The 12152-nt window shown below is 33.6% G+C and overlaps 2 protein-coding genes across 2 annotated transcripts; both read left to right on the forward strand.

Annotated features, from left to right (window-relative positions):
- The first annotated feature begins 273 nt into the window (after positions 1-273).
- Positions 274-3334, forward strand: LOC141682858 (B3 domain-containing protein Os05g0481400-like). Its single transcript, XM_074487545.1, has 8 exons — positions 274-381; positions 724-840; positions 1086-1148; positions 1301-1387; positions 1636-1694; positions 2094-2253; positions 2411-2623; positions 2796-3334. The coding sequence occupies exons 2-8, from the start codon at positions 754-756 to the stop codon at positions 3093-3095; spliced, it is 969 nt and encodes a 322-aa protein (XP_074343646.1). The 5' UTR covers positions 274-381; positions 724-753; the 3' UTR covers positions 3096-3334.
- Positions 3335-7116: 3782 nt separating this feature from the next.
- Positions 7117-8034, forward strand: LOC141686055 (uncharacterized). The gene is made up of 2 exons (XM_074491117.1): positions 7117-7509; positions 7615-8034. Exons 1-2 carry the CDS (start codon positions 7117-7119, stop codon positions 8032-8034), a joined length of 813 nt encoding a protein of 270 aa, XP_074347218.1.
- Positions 8035-12152: the final 4118 nt, after the last annotated feature.

Genomic DNA, 12152 nt, shown 5'->3' on the forward strand with positions numbered 1-12152 from the left:
TTTTTCCAGATAGCAATTTTTAAAATTTACAAAATACCTTTCTAATAGTTTTTCCGCAGAAAACTGTTATAACCGTTTGTAACAGCAATACCAAACAGAATCCTAATTACGAAAGTCTTCATCAATTACCTTAACATTTTTTATTACTATTATGAATTGAAAGCAAGATTAAGCAAGGCGGGATGGCACAAAAATTCAAAATTCAAAGAAACCCCTCTTTCTCGGTCCATGCGTCAATCGTCGATAGTATAAAATAAAAAAAAATGCTCCAATTTACAATAAAACTCTAGCTAGGTAAAAAAGGAGCCGTTTCCTATTCGCAGCCTTCTTTCTCTACGTCTCTCTCCTGCCTGCATCTCCTAGCTTCCATTTCCTTCAAGGGTTTGATTTTCATCCTATCTATCTCTCTTATTACTTCTTCTTCTTTTTTTATTGAAAGTAATCTATCTTATTACTTATTCATTCATTGTTGTCCCCTTTCTTATTCTGGTTTATGTATGTTCTTAATTAGTGATTTATAAATCAATATTCTTGCCATTTCCGTACATTTTTAATTTCATGTATACAATGCCTGCCTGTTACTGTCTCAATCCCTAGCTAGATTTCGTAATTATGTTGGGCATTTGTTGTGTATTACTAACACTTATGTATATCCAGGATGTTTAAAAAGATTACATTTTGATCCCAACACCGTGATTCTGACCATGTATATTTCACTTTTAGGGGAATTTTTTTAATTGCATTTGCCTCGCAATGACTGGTAACATCAACAACAACAACTCCAACACTTACGAAGAGGCTCGGAAGCAACGCCTCCTTGAAAATCAAAAACGAATTGAGGTATGCCTATTGCTTGCCCCGATATTTTCTCATTGTCGCTATTTTACACACCTCCATGTGCTCTTGTTAATTAGAAATTAACTTCTTCAATGATAAAATGCGATAATTTTGATGGTTTTAACTTGCACTAGCAAATTAAATAGCGACTACCTACAGGAATTCTTAATATGCGAAATACGTGATAAAACAACAGTACTACATGAGTACATGTATTGCTTCTGTGATATATGCTTTTTATCCTACAGGAATTGGGGATTTTGAAGATATCGAAAAGTTTAGCAGATAGTGCTAAATCCGCAAAGCCCCAGGTTACGCGCGCCTACATTCTTAGTGCTTGTATAAACTATTTACACACACACAAACACACATATTTGTTATGGTTACTAATATACATAAGAATCCTACCAATGTTTTATTTTGAGTTTAATATCTAAAACTCTTTATTATAATGTGTATGCAGAGACGTCAACCAAAACCTAGAGCAATAAGCATTTTGGAGCCAAGACGTTCCTCACGTGCACGTAATGTGGTATCTTACCGTGATGCTGTAAGTATCGGCTATTATTTATTTTTTGTTTTTGATCCAGTAACTAGAAAATGGTTAATAGAAGAAGTGTTTGATGATGCCTAGTCATATATTACAAATCTTTTCAAGTAGCTACTATCTTTTACCATTATGCTTTTGTACAATTATCTTTGTGATTTCTCCATTTGTAGTTGCAGAATGTTTTCCTTCTTAATGCATTTATCTAATCAATCTCTTTAGAATATACTTGACAAAATACTTATGCACAGATTGATGTGGAGCTGCCTCCCATGCGTAAGAGATCAAGGTTCAATGCTTCGTGGACAAGGTTGGAAATTTATAAATGGGTTAATATTACTCCTCTGTTCCTTTTCATGCGCCTTCAAGTCTCTTTTGCACACCCATAAATTTTGGGGAAAATTGGAGTTATAACATAGAATAGTGAAGAAACTAAAAATTGAAACTTTATACAAGTCAATGTGCTATTTTGTCCTACAAAATGTATACGAGGTGAGAGTTGATAATTCTATAAAATAATTTCTAAAATCTAATTGTTGGTAGTGTTGTGACATAGTTATATGCCTTAAAAACGGTGGCATTGATCCAATATAAAAACACATGTGGTAAGGAACAAACAAATGGATCGAAGGACATGAAGAAAAAGGGAACAAGGACGGAAGTACTTACTTGTGCTAACGAATGCTATATAATTTGTGCTTTTGTTCAGTTATCTTGCAAGACCAGTGGATGAGGTCAAATGTGCTACATTCGAAGAAAGGAATGCTGCTTACAACTCCGCAGAGAAGCTCAGGAGCAATCTGCAGTCTAAATATCCATCTTTCATCAAGTCAATGGTTCGGTCTCATGTTTATAGCTGCTTTTGGTTGGTAAGTACCAAGTAGAATAGCTTTTGTTGACTGTTGTTCTCATATTAAGGTCAGGGAGAAAAAATTCCAAACCCTAGACAAATTAGTTTAACATTGCGAAAGTAATCTATCTTGTTGCTCTTACATTCTAAACAAAATTGTTTGCTATCAAATATAGGGACTTCCTGCTTGGTTCTGTGAAGACCATCTCCCGAAGTCCGATGGAAATACTGAAATTGTATTAGAGAATGAGAATGGCGCAGAATATGAAGCTGTATATATTAGCAAGAGAACTGGGCTTAGTGGTGGATGGAGAGCATTTGCTCTGGAACACAAATTAGATGATGGCGATGCATTGGTATTTGAATTGACTGAGCCAACTAGATTAAAGGTGTGTCAATGTTAATATATAAATCATCTATATATTGTTCATTTTGTTGAGTATGTGACAGGGATATTGCATGACGTTATGAAAGTAATAGCACACACTAGTGATTTTGAGAAAGATCTGGTAAGTGTTTCTTTGTGTGATGCACCGGAGTAATCCTCCCCTTGCATTCCAGGTTTACATAGTTAGAGCTGGTGATGATTTGGGCAAAGAAGAAATGTTAGAAGATACTGAAGAAGATAAAAGTTCCAAGAAACAAAAAGAGTCGATAACCAATACAAATAGGAAAACTGAATCAAAGGAAGGAAAGAATCCTGTGCGCGTGTCAGGCAGAAAAGGGAGATCTAATGGTTTAAGCCTAGAAAATGATACCCTTGACATCAGTGAAGAAACTGAAGGTTTAAAAGAGACGAAAACAGAGGACAACAAGAAGCCAACACGGATATCATCCAGGAAACGAAGTAGTCGACTGTGAGATCGTAACTAGGATGTATTTCAAAATGTTGATGACCACCCAGTAAGAGGTTCATTTTGTTTCTGGCGACCTTCTCTATCATTTTTGAGTTAATATAGTACCGTGACTCTGGTAGGTAATGAGGAATTGATTGAACTGCAGACTGTTAATGACACACTTTTGGGGTGAAACGTTGATTACAATGACATTGTGATGAAAATTCTCACCCATTAATATTAAAGCTGCTACTGATTTCTCTATGTGGTGAGAATCTCTGAGTAATTAATATTGTATGACAATGCTTGCCCTCTTAATAGTTCTATTGTATCATCAGTATCAAAAGGAGCATATGCATGAGAAGGTTGCAACTTGAAATGGAAGATAATGTCCAACTCACGCATTGTATAACGGCATTGTACGTGAAGCCGGGGATTCTGCCGTAGTTGCAAAAACCTAAATAATTTGTGCAAGGTCGTATAAGCCCAAATGTTTGAAAATTATTGGGGCAGTGGGAGTGGACCTGTGGTTGTTTCATGTGATTATGTGAAACCAAATACTGTATGTAATCATTTACTAGCTTTGGACCCTGCATGGGATGATCATTTTTTATATAATTTTTTTAATATTTATTTTTTCTTTAATTAATTTATTTATAATAAGGTTAATTTTATTTTCTAAATAAATTATATGTTCATCATAAATAATATATTTTTCAAAAAATTGTACTTTTTACAACTTATATATTTAATTATTATTATATTATTATTATATATGACATTTATAACTTAAATATAACATATGTGTTATATTTATTTTATTTCTTCCATTATTTGATTTTTTTCACATTACAAATTTTTAAATAGAATATTTTAAATTTTAATCATACCATATATTATGTTTACTAGTTTTTTTTTATATGTATATATTTTTTAATCTTGCGGAGTTTTATAAAAAAATTAAAAAATTATTTGAGATTTGCATCTTGCGGCGTTTTTAATAATATTTCTTTCGGTCCTAATAATGATTTTTAAAAAAATCTTTACACTTAATTGTCATAGTACTTTTAAATACTCATTTTATTAGATTTGTATTTTCAGTTTTGAATTGAAATAATTTTTTTTATTATTATATTTCTTCCTAATTTTTATATTTTATAGGATTCATGTGTTCTAAATTTTTTAAAAATTCGTAATTTTTCCATTTTACCAAATGAAACAAAATACGTATAATATTTAAACCTAAAAACAATATAAATGCATTCCCTATTTTATAAGATAAAAATTTAAAAATTTCTATTCAAAAATAGTTTAAATCAAACTTACATATTCCATTTTTTTTTAAAAATGATACTACCTTAACCCGATTAAGAAACGATTTGTTGATTGTTACTTATATTTATTTTTATTGAGATAATTGTTTTTTTATATATAACACTTTTAATAATATTTTATAATATTTAAGAATATATAATTATAGTTCAATTTCTTAATTAATTACTTATCCTGTAATAGAATAATAGAATAAGTAAAATAAATATAATATATTTTTTTTAGATTTGTATTTCAATTTTAAATTATAATAGTTTTTTATTTATAAATTTTTTCCTTATTTTTAAGTTTTATAGGATTCATGTGCTCTAAATTTTTAAAAGATAAATTGTAATTTTTTATTTTATAAAAGAAAAATTAAAATTATTTATTCACAAATATTTTAAATCAAATTATTTCTTGTATTACATATAATACAATACTTTTAATACTATTTTACATCATTTGATAATATATAATTATAGTTCACATAATATGTTTACGTAGTTAATTTTCTTTTATTTATATATTTTCTTTTCTTAAAATTTTGGAGTTTGATAAAAAAATGTTCGCATCTTTCCAGTATTTCTTAATTTTTCGGTTCTCGTAATGATTTTGAAAAAAAAAATACTTTACATTTTTTTGTGATAGTACTTTTAAATTTATTTTATTAGCTTGTTTTTTTATTTTGAATTATAATATTTTTTTATGATTATAATTATATTTCTTCCTAATTTTTATGTTTTATAAAATCCATGTACTCTAAATTTTTTAAACGACAATTCGTAACTTTCCCGTTTTACAAATTGAAACAAAAATCATGTAATATTTATACCTAAATGGGGTGTATTGAATTGAGATTTTAAAAGATTTTTTTTCATTCATGAAATCTAGGTGTATTCAACTGGAATTTCAAAAAATGTATAAAAAATTTATGGTATTCAACTAGGATTCTAAATTATGCTATAAAATCTGGTGGTCTTCAATAATTTTGACGAATTATTCGAGATTGAAGAGGAGAATTTTCACAATCTATCCTATGTGAGAGTCTAGTTTTTCTCTCCTCTTTTTGAGTTGTGAGAGTTTTGTTTTTCATGCATTCATGGCATGGGTCGAGGATATAGGCGCACGTATGGCTACTCTGAGCATTGAGGATGAGGAGAACGAGGGGCTATGTTTCGGAGATGAGGCTGAGGAGGCAACAAATGAGTTTGAACTATGTCTGGTGGGTCGTTTTATGACAGAAAAGAACCTCAACATTAGAGCAATGAAATCGAAGCTTGCAGATATTTGGCGTCCTGTTCGTGGAATCAACATCAAAGACTTGAAATCTGGTATCTTTTTATTTTAGTTTTACCATATTGATGATATGCAATGGGTGTTATCTGGTGGTCCTTGGTCTTTTGATGGGGCTATGCTTATTATCAATACAATCGATAAGAGGATGGATCAATTAGAAGTTCCTTTGTTTGAGTTATCTTTCTGGATTCAAGTGCATGGCCTGCCAAATGGTTTTATGACTGAAGCGGCTGGCAAACAACTTGGTGATTTCTTTGGTTTATTTAAGAGTTATGATCCAAATAATAATACCAGTATATGGCGAGAGTGTATGAGGATCAAGATTAAGGTCGATGTTCGAAGGCCCCTGAAAAGGAAAAAGAAGATATGTAGGAAGAATGGAGTTGAGTGCATTGTGCAATGCAAGTATGAGAGGCTGGGTGATTTTTGCTTCACGTGTGGTATGGTAACGCACACAGAGAGGTTCTGTAACAAAAGGTTGGGGATGGGACCAGATGAATCTCTCAGGGAGTGGGGAGTCTGGCTGCGAGCGCCGCCACGGCGCATGGCGGGGCAAAAACGGAGCAAGTGGCTTCGTGATGAGAGAGATGAAGATTGGGGCACAAATTCCGGGACTGACAGTTATTTCCCCACTGAAGACGGAGTCAAACAACAGTCAGGGAATGAGATAAGGAAAGAACCTACCAACAAAGCTATTCTCTTGGGATCAAATTGCCAGCTGGGTTATTCAAATATAATAGCGGGAAGTAGCATTTTCAAATCTGTTAATGGGTCGTCTACTCAAGAGTTGATTGGGCTTAATATGTATGAGCGAAAAAGACGGCGTGAGACTGAAACAAATGAACTTATGGAAGTAGAAGGTGGCCATGACACATCTGTCTCCGAACCTGCACTTTCTCTTAGGGATCTTGCAGCTTCTTCACCTGAATTTTTGGCTAAGCTTGCGGAGCAAGCTAGCCAGTCCAAATGAATGTCTTAAGCTAGAACTGTCAAGGGTTGGGGAACCCTCAGACAGTTCGTGTCCTTGGTGATTTAATAAAATCACATAAACCCGATGTTCTCTTTCTTTCTGAAACTATTTCAAGAGCACATAAAATAGAGTATCTTCGTATTAAGTTTGGTTTTTCTCAGTGTTTTGCAGTAGACTGTATCGGTCGTAGTGGTGGTCTTGGTGTTTTTTGGCGTAACAACGCAGCTTGTGAAATAACTGGGTATTCCCAGAAACATGTTAATATTAATTTAATGCATAATAATGTTGTTGTTTAATGACTTTCTTGTTTCTATGGTTCCCTGAAAGAACTAGGAGACAGAACTCGTAGAACCTTATTCATACTCTAGCTAGCATTTCTGATCTTCCGTGGTGTATTGTGGGAGATTTCAACGATCTCTTGTATGATTCAGACAAATGGGGTTGCGTGCCTCATCCCATAAGTTTAATGGAGGGTTTTAGGCAAGCTATCGATGACAGTTTGCATGCTGAGCTCGAGCTTCATGATGGCAAATTCACGTGGGAACGAAGTCGAGGCAAACCGGGGTGGGTGAAGGAAAGACTCGATAGGTGTTCTGCTACTCAGGCTTGGTGGAATTTTTTCCCGCTTTGTAAGCTTTCTGTAAATCATGCCTTAGTTTCGGATCATGATCCGTTATTCTTAGACCTCGTTAATACCTCTTTTTCGAGGAAGATCTTTCGCTTCAGGTTTGAGAACACTTGGTTGCGAGAGCCCAATTTCCGAAAAGATGTTTCAGACTTTTGGATGGATATGCCTGCTATTAACATTTTACCAAAGCTTATCTCAGTGTCTGGCTTCATGGCTCGATGGGGTAGGAATGTCTTTCATAAATTCCGAGATAAAGTGAAAAATCAGAAAGTTATGGTAGCTAATCTCTCTGATCGTACTGACATGTCAGGGGTGGAGTAGTATTTTATCGAGAAGGAAAAGCTTAACACGTTGTTGCTTCATGAGGAAACTTATTGGAAACAACAAGCAAAGAACTACCGGCTAGCTGAGGGCGACGCAAATACAAAAATTTTTCATGCCACTGCTTCAGCAAGAAAGAAGACAAATCAGATAGCATTCCTGGAGAACGATCAGGGTGAGCAGATTCATAATCATGAGGACATGTGCCAGATGGTTAAGGACTACTTTACAAAAGTGTTTACAACTAATCGTGGTCACAGTGATACTCCCAATCTGACATCTGTTAGGTGTGTCACAACGTCTCAAAATGCAGATCTTGTTGCTGAGTTAACATTTGACGAGTTCACAGCCGCAGTTAAACAGATGCACCCGGACAAGGCATCTAGACCTGATGGGTTGAATCCAGCCTTTTCCAACAATTTTGGTCTATTTTAGGCTATGAAGTTTTTCTCTGCTGCAAGGAATGGTTATCCAATTGCTCGTTTCCTGCAAACCTTAATGACACGAATGTGGTTCTCATACCTAAAAAGGAAAATGCCAGCTGCATGAAAAACCTAAGGTCGATAGCTCTATGTAATGTTCTCTACAAGATCATGGAAAAAGTCTTAGCAAATAGGTTAAAGTTAATTCTTCCTACCCTAATTTCTGAACATCAATCTGCTTTTGTTCCTGGACGCAGTATTACTGATAATATCTTGATTGCTTTTGAAATCATTCACCATATGCAAAAGAAAAATATAAGGGAGGAGGGTGAAGTTGCTCTAAAACTTGACATTAGTAAGGCTTATGACAGAGTCGATTGGGATTTTCTTAAGGAGAACATAGGAGGAATGGGGTTTAGTCAAAAGTGGATATAGTGGATGATGCTTTGCGTTACCACAGTCTCATACGAGTTTTGTTTTAACGGCTCTTGGCCCAATTCAACCTACCAGGGGACTTCGACAGGGGGATCCCTTGTCCTCATACCTTTTCCTTCTGTACGTGGAGGGACTGTCTAATAACTTGAGGAATGCAGCAAGTGAAGGGCTTATTCATGGGTCTCGGATTTGTCCTGCAGCTCCAGTGGTCACGCATCTCCTTTTTGCGGATGATAGTTTCTTGTTTTTTCGAGCCAACCGAGGAGAAACTGAAACTATCAAGGATCTGCTGAATACTTATGAGACAATGTCAAGGCAGTTTGTGAACTTTCAAAAGTCGGGAATTCATTTTAGCTCTAATGTTAATCTTCATGTCAGAACTGAGCTCTCTGCCATTCTAGGGGTGACTAATAATTTACACGACAACAAATACCTTGGTTTGCCATCTTTAGTGGGGAGATTAAAAAAGAAGGTCTTTGGTTTTGTTAAGGATAAGGTGTGGAAAGAGTTCAAGGTTGGCGTACAAAGTCTATATCGCAGGCAGGAAAAACTGTTTTGATAAAAAATGGCGCTCAATCTACCAGGCGATGGAAAAGATCATGAATAAATATTGGTGGAACTCGAATCCACGGCAAAACAGAGGTATTAACTGGCTTGGTTGGGGTGATATGAGCATTTCTAAACACAGAGGTGGTCTGGGATTTCGAAGCCTGTATGGCTTTAATATTGCCTTGGTTGGTAAACAGTGCTGGAAGTTTATTAAGGAGCCTCAGTCGCTTGTAGCTCGTCTTTATAAAGCTCGATATTTTCCTAATTGTAGTCTTCTGCAGGCTCGAATGCAATCAGGAGCAAGCTTTATTTGGTCAGGGTTGGTGAATGCGAAAGATTCATTGTACAGTGGTTTCAGGTGGGTTCTAGGGGATGGGATGGATATTAATGCCGTCAAAGATCCATAGCTCAGAAATAAGGAGGGTTTCTGTGTAGACCAGGGGCCTGCATATGGAGCGCCCAATATCTCTGTTTCTGACTTCATCATGGGTGATGCTAGATGTTGGGATGAGCCTAAGGTATGTGACTTTTTTACAGAAGATGATGCGCGATTGATATTAGAAACTCGGATCCCTAATGGTTCTGTTAAGGATCACATCGCTTGGACAAAGTCCGTATATGGCAAATATACTGTCAAATCGGGGTATCAACACTGGTGTGACACTAACATGGGCAACACGAACGATGTGCAGAGTAGTGGCTGGAGCAAACTTTGGCGTTTAAATGTCCCTCATAAAGTTAAAACTTTTCTGTGGAGGTTCTGCCGTAACAATGTTCCTGTACGCAACAGATTAAAATCTCGAGGTGTGGACCTGCCAATCATCTGTCCCATGTGTGATTCAGACGTCGAACACTTACTGCATGTGTTCTTTGATTGTCCGTTCGCGTCTAGTTGCTGGCAACATGTTGGAGTATCTTTAGACATGAGTGAAGTTGAGTATGTGTTGGTGAGACTGCGTAGCCGTATGAACAGTTACGTGATAACTCAACACGATAACAACACTAGAACATGACAGGTTAATAGTACTACGTCTATACAAGAAATCAGAAAGAATGAAGACAAGGTGAATACAAAGAATCAGAAGATTAGAAGAAGGCCTGAAGTCTCTCTACAGGTCACTGAAAGAAGTTCATTAATATGATCATGCCTCAGTGAAGAACAAAGTTTAAAGACTTTCAGGGTTTCAGAAATGTTGAAGATTCAGTATACAAGTGCTACCAGAAGATTTCAGTGTATTGGTATTGATTGAAGATAGACAGTGTTGGAAGCATAGGAATCTGAAGAATTGAAGACTGGGTATAGACAGAGGTTAACGAAGACGTTGTCTAAAGTACCATAAAGGATTCCAGTGAAAGTACAGTTGTTTATTGAGAATCAGTGTATGAAGCGATAAAGTTGTTGCAAGCTTAACAATTTAATCAAGGCTATAATACGAAGACCTGAATCGGGGTTAGTCGTCTATGAACCAGACCAGTTGCACTAGGCGTCAATAGCTCGTGAAAGGAATCTGGATATTATTTTTAGAAGAATTGTTAAGTTGAGGAACGTACTTGGATTGAACATTTATGTGTTAAAGTACGAGAAAAGGTGTGCGGGGTATACAACTAAACAGCTCAGGGGACTGGCGAAACTCAAAGTTTAATTGATAAATTAAATAAATTTATTTAATGAACTTTAATATAATTTATTTAATAAACTTAAAATTATTTATTTTAAAAACTTTAAATAAGTTTATTTTATAAATCTAAATTAGTTTATTTATATAAGTTATATTTAAAGTTTATTTTATAAATTAATTTAGTTACAATTTAAACTTAAAAAGAAAATAAAAAAAAAGAAAAAGAAATGAAAAAGAAAAAGAAAATACAATAGAAAGAAAAACAAAAAGAAAGGAATAAAAGAAAAAGGAAATCACAGGGAGATTTTGTTTAAGTAGTACTCCTGGTCGCGATAGGCTAATCCCCTCCCTCTTTGTCGTGACAAAGAAGTGATGTAAATAATTCTAAGGCACAAATCAAGAGCTGAGTATCCTCGGTCGCCATAGAAAATGTTACTCCTCCACTTTGGTCGCCACAGAAACCTCAGCCACAAATGATTTATAATATTTTTTATTCTTGAAATTTAAAGGTATTTGATTTAAATTTTAAAAAATATTTAAAATTTAATAATATTTAATAATGATGGTAAAAAGTTCACCCCAGGAAGAAGTTATTATATTAAAATATCCATTTTGAATTTTAATATGGCCAAAATTTTAAAAAGGTCAAATGCTCGTTCAAAATATCTCAATAATGATATATATTTATCTTTTAAAATATTTTAAAAAGAACACGAACGTGTTCACTTTTTTATGTGAATATGTATGTTTATAATGTGTATTTCTTTTGAGTAAAAAAGGAACATGCATGTTAATAATGTGTGTTCCTTACAAAATTTTAATTAGGTTTTTTTTCAACAGTTAAATTCTAAAAGTGAGATATTTTGATATTTTTTAATATTTAATTTAATTAAAAAATATATTAGATATGGTGATATCCCATTTGAATTTTTAAAAATTCAATAAAATTGAATAGTATTTAAAAGTATATGGCATTTTCTTTTTAAACTGATAGTATTCAAAAGTTAATAGTATATTATTAAATTTTTGAAATCCCTCTTAAATGTATGAAATTTTGAAAATTTTCTGATTTTTTTTATTAAATCATTAAGTCTCTCTGAGATTTTTTTATAAATTCCATTAAATTCCGCATAAAATTTAAATGAACAACAATATTTTAAAATTTACGAAGTCTATACTCTTTATTAATAAGCGAAACAATGTATACTTTGGTGCTAAAAGTATCAAAGTACCAAATTTGGTACTTACCTTATTTAAGTGGACTTCTATTCTCAATAAACTTTGTTTTTAACACAAAACGACTTATATTATTTGTGAATTTTATTTTATTTTTAGTTATTGTTCATCCAATCGTAATTATTATCGAAAACTAAGTAATATTAAATAAACTAAATTGCAAAAGTTAATTATAAGATAATTATCAAATTATATTAATTACTATTAAATTATCTAAAGAACAGATACTTGGTTCATAAGACAGAGATACAATTCGTTTCACAAAAATCAAACTAATATGTTAGATTTATAT

This window comes from Apium graveolens, chromosome 9 (assembly GCF_009905375.1).
Source record: "Apium graveolens cultivar Ventura chromosome 9, ASM990537v1, whole genome shotgun sequence".
NCBI classification, from domain to species: domain Eukaryota; kingdom Viridiplantae; phylum Streptophyta; class Magnoliopsida; order Apiales; family Apiaceae; genus Apium; species Apium graveolens.